We start from the raw sequence: 16379 nt of genomic DNA, 5'->3' as shown, positions 1-16379 counted from the left end.
CTCATTCCTACGGACTGTCGTAGTTGTACGTCGCTCCCTTTAAGCGGGATAGTGGGTACGCACATGCCCGTTGCACAGCGGGGGTGCTGATGCTCGTGACCGACGGTCCCTGAGATCCAGCTCAAAGTAAAATATTGCATTGACAATCCAAGGCACATTAAAGGGGTTGTAAAGGTACATATTTTGTCACCTTAATGCATTCTATGCATTAAGGTGAAAAAACATTAGAGAATTAGCGGCCCCCCGAGCCCCCGTTTACTTACCTGACCCCTTTGAAAGTCCCGCGCCGTGAAAGCGCTGGCTTCTTGGTCGGCTTCTCGGCTCATTCATTAGTTGATTAAAAGCAGCGCAGCCATTGGCTCGCACTGCTGTCAATCATATCCATGATTTGGCGTGCCGGCTGTTTCACGGGAGTGCGCCCGCAAGAACTTACCACCATGCGAGAGATCTCATGAAGGTGGAAAGTTCTTGCGGGGGAGCCGAGACAGCCGCCGAGGGACCCCAGAAGACCAGGTTCGGGGCCACTCTGTGCAAAATGAGCTGCACAGTGGAGGTAAGTATAACATGTTTGTTATTTTAAAAAATAAAATACAATTCTCTTTAGGGTTCTTTAAGAGGAAATAAATGAACGGAATAATGTGATACAAATTGGCAGTTTATTAAAAAAAAGCGTACTCAGAAACATATTATCTAAACGCATAACAGCACACTGCTCAAGCTGTCGGCATGGGTAGCAGGAGAGGGGAGGTGACAGATTTTAGAATACTGTAGTTATGGTTAGGCAAGAATTCTACTTCAATATGACAAAAGAAAAACAAGTCTCGGTTTTAGTTTGGTGACTATTTAATCTTTCTGTGTTTTTAATTATTTAGGTCTGGATAGATGCTGCAACTCAAATATTTTACTCGTTGGGGGCAGGCTTTGGAGTATTAATTGCTTTTGCCAGTTATAATAAATTTGATAATAACTGTTACAGGTAAGTTGTTTTTTCTACAATGTTGTTTAGATTTCATGTTCATATTTACACAAAATAAAATGCTGCTGATCTTGAAAGTTCTATATTTATATTCTATATTGACTGTTCCCTAACCAGCTCATATACAAAGCAGTTTACAAAACTTTAAAACCTGCATTTCGTATTTTTCTCTAAGGCTGGGTTCACACTACTACACTACTTTCATCCTACTTTGCTCTGTGTTCAATGTTTCCCTATGAGAGCGTCTTGTAGCGTCCTACACAAGTCGGTCCGACTTTGAAAATGCTCCCTGTACTACTTTTGGTCCTACTTTGATCCTACTTCAGGCCCATTGAATATCATTGAAGTCGGACCAAAGTAGTATCCTGTTCATGAAAGTAGGATGGATTTAGGACCAATGTAGGATAAATGTAGGACCGATGTAGCAGAGCAAAGTAGGATGAAAGTAGTGTAGTAGTGTGAACCCAGCCTCAGGCCCCTTTCACATGATCGGACTGTTCAGGTCCACCTGTCAGTTTTGACGGTGGACCTGAACGGCCACTCCTTACAGTCCTATGGAGCGTCAGATGTCAGCGGAGACTTGTCCGCTGACATCCGATCCGCCAAAATCAGACGCATGGCGATATGCCCCCATCCGTCCATGGCGGATCGGGTAAGATCTGATGAAAATGGACATGCTGTCCGTTTTCATCAGATCGCTCTATAGGAGACAGCGGCGCTGCACAAGCCCCTCCCTGCTCAGTGAGCAGAGAAGGGCTTGTCATCCGCCGGCTCAGCGGAGATCAGCGGACAGATCTCCCACTGAGCTGGCAGGAGCTGGCTCCTGCTTCATTCTTCTGAATTGTTAGCCTCTTCGATAAAATACATATCATTAGGTTAGGAGTAGTACCATCATCTAAAACTTAATTAGATAGAAAAAGGGCTCAGGGAACCCCAAAACCCAAAAGACCCCAAAAGAAAAGAACAGGCAAAAGGACTATTCGGGTACAAGGTAAGTAGATAGACTCAAGGAGAGTAAGTATATCAAAAATTGGATACATTTATTAACATAGTATTAAAAAGATAATAAAAACATCAAATAACAAAAACAACTAAAACAATACAAATATTGTGACAACCAATCATGTCACCAAAACTGCAGTCCCTGTGGGGAAATCCCGGTGAATGTAGGAGTCACGATACAGGGGGTCTCTACTAGTTTTGTGACATTGCGTGGCTTTGTCAGGAGAAGTTCTGAAAGTTAATATACAAACAAAATATAAACAGGTTGAAACACATATTAAAAAAAGTTCATGTAGGTCAACCTACCAACAAGAACAATTGTATACAATGATGAGCATAGGGGATAAGGACTGTGTATCCCGTCAGCTCAGACGCCTAAGCCACCGAGGAGGATGTCTCCCACGGTGGCCAAGTGGGTGGAAGCAGAAATGGACCTATCAACTAGATATTAAAACAGATATAAGAATGGGCTATATTGAAAGTGAGTGCGAGTGGGGGGGTGCAAATGTGAATATGTGAACCAAAGATATACCAAACACCAAACAATTATGTGGAAAGTGAGGTGTGAATATGGTGAATGTTATGGTGAAGGGAAAAAAAAGGTGGAAATGGGGAAGGAAGAAGGGAGGAAGGGGAAGAAAGGAGAGAGAGGGAGGGGAAAAAGGAAAGAAAGGGGAAGGAAAAAGGGGGAGGAGGGGGGGAAACAGAAGGGAAGGAGGGGAAGAGGAGAAGGGGGAGTAAGAGGGAGGGAAAAGGAAAAGCAGTGGGAGGGGGGGTGAAAGGGAGCAAGTGAAAAGTGATTACCTGTATGGGGTACACAACAGGAATTAAAGGGGGTCCCAGGACCACAGTCCCAGTAAACACAGTGCTGCATGGCACTATTAGTAGTGACTTAAGTGTAAATGGAAATTTGAAGATCAATAATGATATTACCAGCTGTCACCTCACAGAGTAAGAGCCAGTAGAAGCCTAAATGAATAAACAGGAGGATAAAGAAACCGTCAATCAGCCATGTTAATTAGGGAAATCCAGGACTCAAAAAATAAGATGACCATAGGTAATGAGAACTTACTTAGTACTTGGTGAAGTAGATGTGTCCTGGGACCCGGTGTCATCACATCCGAAGCGGGATCTCACCCGCTTATATACCCCGACAGAGCGGTGTCATCAAACGGAGACAAACTATGTCACATGACGCCGCTCAGTCTGTCCGCCCACATGACGTCAGCGCGTCAAATGGCGTGCGTGCATGGGCACCGTGCATTACGGCTGAGGCCAGAAGGCTCTGCCAATGCAAGGGCAAGTGAAGCTGAGCCCCCAGGTGGGGCTACAGACATCACCAGGGTGGGTACAAGGCCGTCAATTATGGAGACAGCCACAGTAGCATGCGCATGAGCCAGAGGGGATACAGGCAGAGCAAACACAATGCCTTTACAAATATTGAGACAATATGTAAACGATTAATAACAACAAATTATACAAATACAATGAGTTTATGAAAATTACAATAGATATACAATATAGATGCAAAATGATAACTGGAAAACAACGTTTAATAGATGCCAGAGCAGTTTAGGACAACTATTCTTAAAGAGGCAGGAACCACAATAAGCACCATTTGAACAAGATACATGGAAGACACTGATCATTCTGTATCCAGAAGAGAAACTTGAATAAGAAAGAGGGAAGGAAGGGGGAATAAGGGGAAATGAAGGGATCAGACAAAGAGGAAAGAAAAGATAAATAGAGATGCCCTCACATGCGGATCAGCATTAACAATTGGTGTGGCATTCAATTAAGCCTTTCAATAAAAGATTATAGGAATGGCCTAAAGGAGTTAACCTCATTGAGGCCCGGGGGAATAGTAGCCTCGAGTCTCTCGATCCATAGTGCTTAACGTTGTAGAAGCACTTGATCTCTATCCCCACCCCTGGGTTCAAGGGGCAGCACTTCGAGTGCCAAAAACTTGACCGCTAGGGGGTTATATCTATGGTGCAAACCTATATGGCAGCTTATGGTGGTAAGTTTACCATTGGTCGAACAGTAGAGGTGATCTCCTATACGTTTCCTGAGTTCTCTGATAGTTTTGCCATCGTAAAACGCATGGCATTCACATAGCATTAGGTAAATAACCCCTGTAGTGTCACATTCAGCAGAACAATGAGGGGAGAAAGATTCTCCATTGGGGAGTGTATATCTACTGCCTGTTAGAATCCAAGGGCATCGGGGTATTGTCCACATGCCGATGTACCCCTTGGACCAGAACGGACAGAGTGATACGGTTTGTAATGGCTACTTGTCAGTCGATCCTTCACTGATTGTGCTCGTCGGAACACTAATTCTGGAATAGTACGTACATGTTTCTTCAGCACATGATGATCAGTCAATAAATGCCAATGTTGTCTCAAGATGTTACGTAATTGACCGTGGTGTGCTGAGAACTTAGTAATGACCTTAGTGGTGTTATTGCCAGAAATGTGTGGGGAGGCAAAAAGTAGAGAAGTCCTAGTGCGTTCATTAGCCCTATTGAACGCCCTTCTCAAGGTTGTACGTAAATATCCCCTGAGAAGTAGGCGCTCACATAGGGAAGCAGCCTGGGCAAAGAAATCCTCATCCCGTGCGCAGTTCCTACGCAAACGCAGATATTGCGCAAACGGGACACTGCGCACAAGGAATTTAGGGTGAGCACTTGAAGCGTGCAACAAGGTGTTGCCAGCTGTAGGTTTCCGATACAAGTCAGTACCTAAGGTCCCATCAGGGTTTTTGATAATCATCAGATCCAGATAGGGAATTTGTGTAGTGTTGCAGGTAAAAGTGAAATAGAGATTATTGGTGTTTTGATTCAAGGCTTGAATGAATTCATTAAGAAGGGAATTGGAGCCTGTCCACACAATGAATAAATTGTCTATAAAACGATACCAGCATAAGACTGACTGTAGGAAAAAGGCATAGGATTCATTAGCAAAAATGTTCCTTTCCCAGGCGCCAAGGTATAAATTGGAGTATGAGGGCACACAAGAAGTGCCCATTGCCACTCCCTGGGATTGTAAAAAATGTTGATCTTCAAAAATAAAATAGTTGCAGGTGAGAATAAATGATAAAAGTTGCAAAATAAAATAATTAAGAGGCCATGAGGTGCGGTCCTGCTTCATTAAGAAGGATCTAGCCGCCAGGACTCCCCGCTCGTGGGGGATGCTCGAGTAAAGAGCCTCGACATCGATGGCCACGAGTAGAGATTGCCTGGCGGTTCGCACGGCGGTCGTTTCGCTCGTTCGCTTTTCCCCCGAACAGGCGGACATCTGGTGATATTCGCGCCCGTCTGCAATTTTACATTGAGAAGAACTTTTACCCATGACACATCCATCAGGTGGTACAGGACAGCCAATTGAGACATTTCAGCACATGGACATACCCCCTACCTTATAAATAGACCTGATCTGGTGGCCATTTTACATTCTGCTTTATATAGAAAGCATATTATAGTGGATTTGTATTGTGCAGCATTGTGACTGGTGGTGTATTTGGGTACTGCAGAATTTTCTTTTCTGTTTTGCTGTGTTACCTATGCTACACACAGTGACACACGTTACTGGAAAACAAGTTTTATAACTGGTGCGATAAACCAGTGGCCCCCCAAAACGACAGATTGAAGTGGGGTGTTATATAAAAATATCCTTTCATAATAGTGTATTTGGGTACTGCAGAATTTTTTTTTTCTGTTTTGCTGCTTTACCTCAGCTACACACAGAGACAAAAAGCTTCTGAAAAAAGTTTTAGAACTGGTGCGATAAACCCGTGGCCCCCCAAAATGACAGAGTGAAGCAGGGTGTTATATACCTTCTTCCACATATACTGCGCTTCTCTAGATACTTTTGTCACAGGGTCATTTAAAAATGGACAGGCAGAGGAAGAGGCAGGTCCTTCCACAGGGGTGATAGGGGTAGGCCAGAGCCATAGTGGGAAGTGGCACAAGGTGCGTTCGATTACGTCAAAGGACGCACCAGACTAGGTTGAGTGGCTCACCACCAACACCACCACCACCACCATATACCCTCCACTTGAGTCACAGGAATTTTTTCCTGATCTGTCAGAAGACATTTCCGATGAGCAGCCATTCTTGGCATTGGATCAGGAAGAGGAGGTAGAAACAGCCACCACTCAGCAGTCTGACGACAGTACCCAGATCAGCCCAAGGTGGTTGGTCCCTGCTGTTGCTGCCTTCTCCGAGATCTATAATGTTAGTGGTGGGGAAGGTGACGTAGATGATGACATGTCTACAGACGTCACGTGGGTGCCCACAAGAGAGGAAGAGAAGGGGAGTTCAGAGGGAGAGATGGACCAGCAGATAGGGAGGAGAAGCAGGCCGAACTTACATTGCACAGGAGGGACAAACCAGACTACTAATGTACGGTCACACCTGGCGCTCCCATGATGCCGGCCCATGGCTCCGCAGTGTGGACTTTTTTTAACGTGTCCGCTGCTGACAATAGTGTTGCCATCTGCAGCCTTTGCAGTCAACGCATAAGTTGTGGTAAGCCCAACACTCACCTAGGGACGACCGCCTTAAGAAGGCATCTGCCCTCCCATCACAAGCCCAGTGGGAGCAATGTCATCAGAACCCACAAAGCCACACTCCAGGCTCTCACCATCCAGCCTCTTCTCATTCTCCTCTATACTCACAATTGTCCTCCACTCCACCTTCCATCATGCCATCCTCATGTTTTTCTGCAAAAAGGCAGGCTTCCAAGGCCCAAATGTTCGATCGTAAAAAAACGATGATGCCAGATAACCCTCTTGCCCAACGTTTGACCGTTTGTCAGAACTGATAGCCCGGCAACTACTGCCATATAAACTGGTGGACTCGGAGGCCTTTCAAAAATTTGTGGCCATTGGAACACCACAGTGGAAGGTTTCTAGGAAGGAAATATTTCTCACAGAAGGGCATCCTAGAGCTATATGGCCATGTTCAGTGGCAAGTGAATGTATCTCTGGCTCACATTGTCGGTGCCAAGATACATCTGACCACAGACATGTGGTCTAGCAAACACGGGCAGGGAAGGTATATAACTTTTACTGCCCACTGGGTGAACCTTCTGATGGCCGTCGAGCATGTAACCCGTGGCACCGATGTAGATTTTGTTTCACCGCCATGGATTGCATGCAGGCCTTTGTCTTCTTCTCCTCCTCCTCCTACTCCATCCTCCCTCTCCTCCTCGGCTGACTCCTCCTTTTCCGATGCTACCGTCTCTTCTGCTGCGCCGCCCAAGATCCCCAGAACTTATTCGACATGCCAGGTGAGACCTTGCCATGCTGTGCTGCGTCTGTTGTGCCTAGAAGACAAGAGCCACACTGGTCCTGCACTCCTTTCAGCTTTGCATTCACAGGCAGATCAGTGGCTAACACCGCTCAATTTGACAGTTGGTAAAGTGATGTACGACAACGGTGCCAATCTGCTGAGCGTGCTGAAACAGGGCAAAATTACACACGTGCCATGCATGGCCCACGTCCTGAACTTGGTTGTGCAGTGATTCGTTGCCAAATACCCTGGGGTCCAGGACATCTTGCGTCAGGCCAGGAAAATCTTGGCCCATTTCAGAAGATCTTACATCCAGCGGCGACACAACCTGCCTGTCAGACGTCTTATTTGTGACTGCCCAACGCGATGGAACTCAATCTTGTATATGCTTGATAGGCTGCTCCAGCAAAAACGTGCAGTTAATGACTACCTGCGGCAGGACAGGTTCTGGGGAGCTTGGTTTTTTTCACCGTGCCAGTGGCTACTCATGCGCGACTCATGCAGACTTCTGCGGCCATTTGATGAGATCACCAAACTGGTCAGTCGCAGCCAGGGCACCATCAGTGACATTGTACCTTACGCCTTCTTTCTGGAGCGTGCATTGCGTCGAGAAATGCTGCATTCTGCTTTTGCGTGCGCTGGCAGAGGAATTTCCACTCACAGAGAAACAGTTGCAGGTACCAAACCAACAGCGCCTGCAAGAAGAGGGCGGTTTGAAGATGTGTTGGTCACTAATGATTTGAGATCATTCTTTCAGCCGACCCATCGACAGCTGTCCTGCGGATCCAGCAGCAGGGAACCCCTAGACCGTCAGGTGTCCGACTACATCGGGTTAACGGACGCACTGAGAAGTGATGAACCCCTGAACTACTGGGTGGGCAGGCTTGACCTCTGGTCAGAGCTTGCACAATTTGCAATGGAACCGTTGGCTTGCCCCCCGTCCAGTGTCCTGTCCGAAAGGACGTTCAGCGCAGCAGGGGGGGTCGTGACCGATAAGCGCACTTGCCTACCTCACGACAGTGTTGACTACCTTACATTTCTAAAAATGAATGAGGCATGGATCTCGGAGGAATTCAACACATGTGACTAGTAGACGATGTTTGATTCAAATTCCTCATGACAGACCACAAATATCCGCCACCACCCATAACAATTCATGGTCCCTGTTTTAGGTAAATACATCGGCATACAAGGCCTTTTATGTCAGTTGAATGCCTAATTTTTGGGGCCTGCACTTTTTTATCCTGTGAATGCCTAATGTACGTCCAGCCACAGAATACAAAGTTGTTTGCTGTCAGGTGAACACCTGTGGGCTAATTTTTGGGGCCTGTACTGGCCGGTACTTACTTCTGTATCTGGTGAATGCCTAATGTACCACCAGCCACAGAATACAAAGTTGTTTGCTGTCAGGTGAATGCCTGTGGGCTAATTGGGGCCTGTAATGGCCGACACTGTATCCGGTTTTTCGCTTAATACTTCTGGTAGGTCAGTGTCCATGTTGTGGGACTATTTGTGCACAGCTAGTAAGTATTTTGTGGCTGCAAATATGACCTGCAGACTTTTAATGTTCGCCTGCCATTAAAGTCAATGGGGCCCCCGCCGCAAACTTGCGGTTCGCGAACATTTAAAAAAGTTTGCGGTTAGCGTTCGTGAACCGCCCCGTCAGATGTTCATCCATCACTAACCACGAGCAGGAAGTCCCGAGGGATCTGGATCCCCTCAATGTGACGTAATAGGTCAGACGTATCACGAATGTATGAGGGTAAACTTTGAACATGGGGCATCAAAAAAACAGTCCACAAATTTGCTGGCATTGTCAGTCAGGGAACCTATCCCTGACACGATAGGTTGGCCTGGAGGTTGCAATAATTGCTTATGAGTTTTGGGTAATGTGTAGAAAGTGGGGGTCCGAGGATGTTTAAGCACTAAATAGTTGAGGGTGTCTTTATCAATAAGACCACACCAAAACGCTTCAGTGCATATCTGACGAAATTCATCGATACATGTTTGGATACGTGATGAAGAATTAGGTTTGTACCAAATAGAGTTATTAAGTACAGTGTGGCACATCGTACGTATTGGACATGCGTCATAACGATGATGTTCCCACCTTTGTCGGATGGTTTAATAACGATGTCACTGCATTTCTGTAGTTGTTTCAGACCAAGCTGTTGATTGAGGGTAAGATTAGGGGAAAATTCCTGCCACTGGTTGCATTTTAGATCTTTGATAGATTGTTGGAGAAAAGCCCAGATTGCCGGGCAGGTCATTAAGTCCGGAAATTTCCAGGATTTAGGTTTAAATTTCTTGGATTTGTCAACTACTAGAGGCACTATTGTAGTTGCTGTAGAGATCGAACCACCGGAGACCCATGGACACCCCCGAAAGGGGTGTCAGGGGGTCATCGGTGGATCCCTCATCATACAGCAACATTAAATCACGTAGTGCACGGAACTCATCCATAGTAAAATCTTTGGTAAGCTCAGTTAGTTCCCGTTCCAAAATAATATTTTGACGATCCTTATCATAGATACATTTAAAGGTAAGATTGCGGGCAAACAGGTAGAGGTCCTTAATAGTTTCTGTGATATGTATTGGGTCAGACGGACAAAAGCCCAAACCAAGTTGTAGAACTAACATTTCGTCATTTGAAGGAGGAATGGAAGTAAGGTTAATGATATTCAATTGGGCTGGGTCGGGTGGTGACTGGGTAACTGCGTGGCCCCCGTAAGCATTTTTTTCCCTGCACACTATATTTTTCTCCCCGGGTTCAACTTGGGTAGCAGCCTCTTGTTTAGAAGTTTTTTTTCTATTGCCCCTGAACTCATTCAATGTTATCCTATGTGACCATGTACACAGTCTCGTTTATTGCTGTTTTTAGGCAGTTGCATTTAACAGCCTTTCTTTGAAAGCAAAAAATTGGGTTCAGCCGGAGGAAGATTTCCACGTTTCAGATGCCAAACGCAACTAAACGCAGTAACACACTTTTAGCCGCGTTTCGTTTATAGGTGTTTTAACGCAGCATGTAAATGCAGCAAAACAGACGTTTTAACCACTTAACAACCGCCGAAAGTAGATACAGTATACGTCGGCAGAATGGCACGGACAGGCACAATCATGTACCTGTACGTGGCTGCCTTGACGTGGGTCGGGGGTCCGATCGGGACCCCCCCACCCGGTACTTGCGGCGGTCGGTTCTTCCGTGGGAGCGATCCGGAATGAGGGGGCGGCTATTCGTTTCTAGCCACCCCCTCGTGATCGCTCCCAGACAGTCATCTTCCTCCTCTGCCCGCCTCTGCCTGTGTAACTGTAAACACAGGCAGAGGAAGTGATGTCATGCCTCCTCGTGTCGTTCTTTCGTCCGGACACAGAGGAGAGAAGACATCAGAACAGTGAGTTGCACTAACAGCACACTGACACGGGTACACACAGGCACATAACCCCAGCAGTCACCTCCAGATCACCCCCCCTCGATCACCCCCCCAGCCCCCTGTCACAGTGTCACTGATCACTGCATTTAGTGTCATTTGTAACAGAAAAAAGTGTTAGGGCATTTAGTTTTAGGCCCCCTTCGGTTCAGGATAGCCCCCTACCCCCCCCTAATAAAGGTGGGGGTCACAGCCCTAGTTAACCCTTTCACCCCCTATTGCCAGCGTCACTAAGCGATCATTTTTCTGATCGCTGTATTAGTGTCGCTGATGCCGCTAGGTAGCTAGTTATTTTTTGAGGTTCACCGCCAGGTTTTTATGGCATTAGGTACCCCTATAAATTTTCTAAATAAAGGTTTTAACCCCTGATTGCCCCTAGAGTTAACCCTTTCACAAGTGATCACCGTATAAGTGTCACTGGTGACGCTGGTTAGCCAGTTAGTTATTTAGTTATTTAGGTTAGCCGCCAGGTTTTTAGAAAGTGTCAGGTACCCCCATTAATTACCTAATAAAGGTTTTAACCCCCTGATTGCCCCCTAGTTAACCCTTTCACCAGTGATCACCGTATAAGTGTTACGGTTGACGCTGGTTAGTTAGTTTGCTGTTTATAGCATCAGGGCACCCGCCGTATATAACCCAATAAAGGTTTAACCCCCTGATCGCCCGGCGGGTGATATCAAATTAAATTTTAGCGTCAGTCAGGGTCTGCATTGCCCCAGGCAGCATTAGGTTAGTGCCAGTAATGCTTACACCCATGCACAAAGCATACACCCCCCTTAGTGGTATAGTATCTGAATGGATCGATACCTGATCTGATCAGATCTACAGTGATGAAAATAAGTATTTGAACACCCTGCTATTTTGCAAGTTCTCCCACTTGGAAATCATGGAGGGGTCTGAAATTGTTATCGTAGGTGCATGTCCACTGTGAGAGACATAATCAAAAATAATCCAGAAATCACAATTTATGATTTTGTTAACTATTTATTTGTATGATACAGCTGCAAATAAGTATTTGAACACCTGAGAAAATCAATGTTAATATTTGGTACAGTAGCCTTTGTTTGCAATTACAGAGGTCAAACGTTTCTTGTAGTTTTTCACCAGGTTTGCACACACTGGAGGAGGGATTTTGGCCCACTCCTCCACACAGATCTTCTCTAGATCAGTCAGGTTTCTGGGCTGTCGCTGAGAAACACAGAGTTTGAGCTCCCTCCAAAGATTCTCTATTGGGTTTAGGTCTGGAGACTGGCTAGGCCACGCCAGAACCTTGATATGCTTCTTACAGAGCCACTCCTTGGTTATCCTGGCTGTGTGCTTCGGGTCATTGTCATGTTGGAAGACCCAGCCTCGACCCATCTTCAAAGCTCTAACTGAGGGAAGGAGGTTGTTGCCCAAAATCTCGCAATACATGGCCCCGGTCATCCTCTCCTTAATACAGTGCAGTCGCCCTGTCCCATGTGCAGAAAAACACCCCCAAAGCATGATGCTACCACCCCATGCTTCACAGTAGGGATGGTGTTCTTGGGATGGTACTCATCATTCTTCTTCCTCCAAACACGGTTAGTGGAATTATGACCAAAAAGTTCTATTTTGGTCTCATCTGACCACATGACTTTCTCCCATGACTCCTCTGGATCATCCAAATGGTCATTGGCAAACTTAAGACGGGCCTTAACATGTGCTGGTTTAAGCAGGGGAACCTTCCGTGCCATGCATGATTTCAAACCATGACGTCTTAGTGTATTACCAACAGTAACCTTGGAAACGGTGGTCCCAGATCTTTTCAGGTCATTGACCAGCTCCTCCTGTGTAGTCCTGGGCTGATTTCTCACCTTTCTTAGGATCATTGAGACCCCACGAGGTGAGATTTTGCATGGAGCCCCAGTCCGAGGAAGATTGACAGTCATGTTTAGCTTCTTCCATTTTCTAATGATTGCTCCAACAGTGGACCCTTTTTCACCAAGCTGCTTGGCAATTTCCCCGTAGCCCTTTCCAGCCTTGTGGAGGTGTACAATTTTGTCTCTAGTGTCTTTGGACAGCTCTTTGGTCTTGGCCATGTTAGTAGTTGGATTCTTACTGATTGTATGGGGTGGACAAGTGTCTTTATGCAGCTAATGACCTCAAACAGGTGCATCTAATTTAGGATAATAAATGGAGTGGAGGTGGACATTTTAAAGGCAGACTAACAGGTCTTTGAGGGTCAGAATTCTAGCTGATAGACAGGTGTTCAAATACTTATTTGCAGCTGTATCATACAAATAAATAGTTAAAAAATCATAAATTGTGATTTCTGGAATTTTTTTTTGATTATGTCTCTCACAGTGGACATGCACCTGCGATGACAATTTCAGACCCCTCCATGATTTCCAAGTGGGAGAACTTGCAAAATAGCAGGGTGTTCAAATACTTATTTTCCTCACTGTATACTAGCGTACCCAGCAGTTTAGGGTACCCAAAAACGCATTGTTAGTGGAATCAGCGCAGATACCCGCTAGCACCTGCGTTTTGCCTCTCCGCCCAGCCCAATCCACCCAAGTTCAGTATCGATCGATCACTGTCACTTCCAAAACACAACACACATAACTGCAGCGTTCGCAGAGGCAGGCCTGATCCCTGCGATCGCTAACAGTTTTTTGGAAGTGTTTTCTACGTTTGCTGACAGTCAGGTGCTTTTTTTACCTGTGAATCATCACCAGTGTATGACTAAATTTAGAGCCCAAAATGGCAAAGCGAATGTACACTGATGAAGAGGCCTACTTGATTCTGAGCATGACAGATAGTGAAGAGGAGGTCACGCATCTGTCAGATTCTGGCTCAGAATACGATCCTGTTTGTGACAGCGGTTCCGTGCCAGATAGCTCTGACGACGAAGTTATGGTCCCTGCTAAGGCCAGGCGTGCCCGACCCCGTTCTGATGTTGTTGAGCAGCAAGAACCACAGGACCCTTGTATGAAGCAGAGAAGTACTAGCACTGCTATTCCTTCTGGTGAACTGGCAAGCACCAGCGGCCTAGTACACCCTGGTCGTTCATCCAGCACTGCAGTATCACGTGGTGACGCGGCGAGTCCCATAAGTGCAGTTCAAGCTGGCGAGGTGGCAAGCACAAGTAGTGTCCCGCTGCCACAGAGAAAAAAAGACAAAGACAGGCCCATTGTGCTCTTCCTGCAGAATTCGCATATCCTGATTGGGTCCCCACCACTTCTGCATAACCCGTACTTCCCCCATTCACTGGCCAACCCGGTATTCAGGTGGATACAGCTGATTTTACGTCACTTGATTTTTATTCGCTGTATTTCACTGAAGATCTCTATAGATCTATTGTGGACCAGAGTAATTTATATGCTGGTACTTACATCGCCGCTAATCCCCAGACCCTCCTTGCCAGAGATTGGAAACCACTTACGGTTTCTGAATTTAAGACCATTCTGGGCCTTACCCTCAACATGGGCATACACCAATTTCCGAAGTTGCGGATGTATTGGTCCACAAGTCCACACTACCATATGCCCATATTCTCTGCTTGCATGGCCAGGTGACGATACGAGGCGATTCTGCGGTTCTTGCATTTCAGTGACAATGCACTTTGTCGTCCGCATGGAGACCCTGAATCTGATCGGCTCTACAAAATTCGGCCCCTCATGAACCATTTGAACGAAAGTTATGTAGCCTTGTTTAATCCCCAGCAAGTTGGCTGTGTTGATGAGTCCCTGATTAATATTTCTGTCCGCTTTTTTTTTTTTTTTTCCCTATTTATTTATTTATTTATTTTATATATATATATATATATATATATATATATATAGAAACATACACTAGGAAAAAGGAAACACATACACGATAAAACACAAAATAAATATGGAAAACACGATAAGCACATAAGAATATAAAAGAAGGAACACCCTAGTAGGGAATAATTTTTATGGGAAGGGGCGAGAGGAGAAGGAAGGGATATTGATTTTTTTTTTTCTCTCCCTTGTACTTGTCTTGTTTGTATCTATAAATGTGATGTACATTGTCTTCGATGGAAGTCGAATGTATATGTAAGTGATGTGAAGAAATATACGGAAAATAAAAATAAAGAATTATTCAAAAAAAAAATATTTCTGTCCGCTTGTCTTTCAAGCAGTACCTTCCCAGCAAGCGTGCCAGATACAGGGTCAAGCTCTATAAGCTTTGTGACAGGGCAACAGGCTACACATGGAGCTTTAGGGTTTATGAGGGCAAAGATAGTGAGGTAGAGCCGGAGGGTTGCCCAGATTACATGGGGAGCGCTGGCAAGATCGTGTGGGACTTGGTGTCACCCTTATTCGGAAAGGGGTACCACTTATACGTGGACAATTATTACACCAGCGTGCCACTTTTTAGTCCCTTGTTTGATCGTCAGATTGGAGCATGTGGCACCGTGCGACCTATTCGCCGGGGGTTTTCCCCAGCGGCTTGTAGATTCCCATCTTAGGCTGGGGGCGAGAGCCTGCTGCAGGTGTAATAATTTGCTCGCTGTGAAGTGGCGGGACAATAAGAATGTTTTCGTTCTTACCACCCTTCACGCAGACACGACAGTACAAATTCATATGGCGACTGGTGTTGTGGAGAAACCCCTCTGTGTCCACGAATATAACCAAAATATGGGAGGGGTGGACCTCAATGACCAGTTGATGGCGCCGTATCATATTGCCCATAAGGCGAGACGCTGGTACAAAAATGTGTCTCTATATTTATTTCAATTGACTTTACTGAATGCTTAGGTCTTATACAAAGCTTCAGGATGGAATGGATCCTTCCTTACATTCCAGGATGAGATCATCTTAGAACTCCTGTATCCAGGCGGTTCTGCACCTCACCATCCCCTACCAAATGCAGTAAGCCGACTGCATGAGAGGCATTTTTCGTATGTCCTCGAGAGTACCCCTACCCAACGAGCCCCCCAAAGAAGATGTTGTGTCTGTAGCAAGCGCGGATCTAGGCGTGACACCCATTATTATTGTCCCCGCTGTCCTGCCGATCCTGGTCTTTGTATTGGTGAATGTTTTGAACGCTTCCACACACTAGTGAAGTATTAGTGTAGGGTAAAACATTTCACAGGCTAGGCACACTTACACAGGGTCTCCCAAAATGCCATCGCATTTTGAGAGACCCAAACCTGGAACCGAAAAGTTGAACAGTTACAAAAAAAGTGTTAAAAAAAAAGTAAAAAATAAAAAACACAAAAATATATATATATAAAAAAAAAATAGTTGTCGTTTTATTGTTCTCTCCCTCTCTATTCTCTCTCTATTGTTCTGCTCTTTTTGACTGTATTCTATTCTGCAAAGTTTTATTGTTATGTTTTTTCATGCTTGCTTTTCAGGTATGTAATTTACTTTACTGTTTTTAGGTACGCCATTCAGCTGTTGCGCGGACTTATTTATCTTGACAGCAACAGCATTTTCTCCTACGATATATAAAGCTGTGACTCCAGTGCTGTAGGAGGTGATTTCGCCACCACAGTTAAAAAAAGAGCATATATGCCGAAGCCTGGGGGCATTAGGGGCGGAGGAGCGATTTTGCTCCTAATGCTGCGTACATACGGTCATCATTCCGACAGAGGCTTGCCCGTGGAAAAGTCCGACCGTGTGTACGCGGCATAACTTTTTTGCGGGAGGATTCCCCCATACTTCGGCACATATATATTTTA

At 45.5% G+C, this 16379-nt stretch overlaps 1 protein-coding gene across 1 annotated transcript in view; it reads left to right on the top strand.

Moving 5' to 3' along the window:
• SLC6A2 (solute carrier family 6 member 2) overlaps nucleotides 1-16379 on the top strand; it is an 821078-nt gene that overhangs the window by 364017 nt on the left and 440682 nt on the right. Inside the window, exon 7 of the mRNA XM_040328742.1 lies at nucleotides 873-976. Coding sequence (XP_040184676.1) covers nucleotides 873-976 — 104 coding nt within the window. The remainder of the gene's footprint in view (nucleotides 1-872; nucleotides 977-16379) is intronic.

The sequence above is a fragment of the Rana temporaria genome, chromosome 11, assembly GCF_905171775.1.
Source record: "Rana temporaria chromosome 11, aRanTem1.1, whole genome shotgun sequence".
NCBI classification, from domain to species: Eukaryota; Metazoa; Chordata; class Amphibia; order Anura; family Ranidae; genus Rana; species Rana temporaria.
This window is presented reverse-complemented; position numbering and strand designations above follow the sequence as displayed.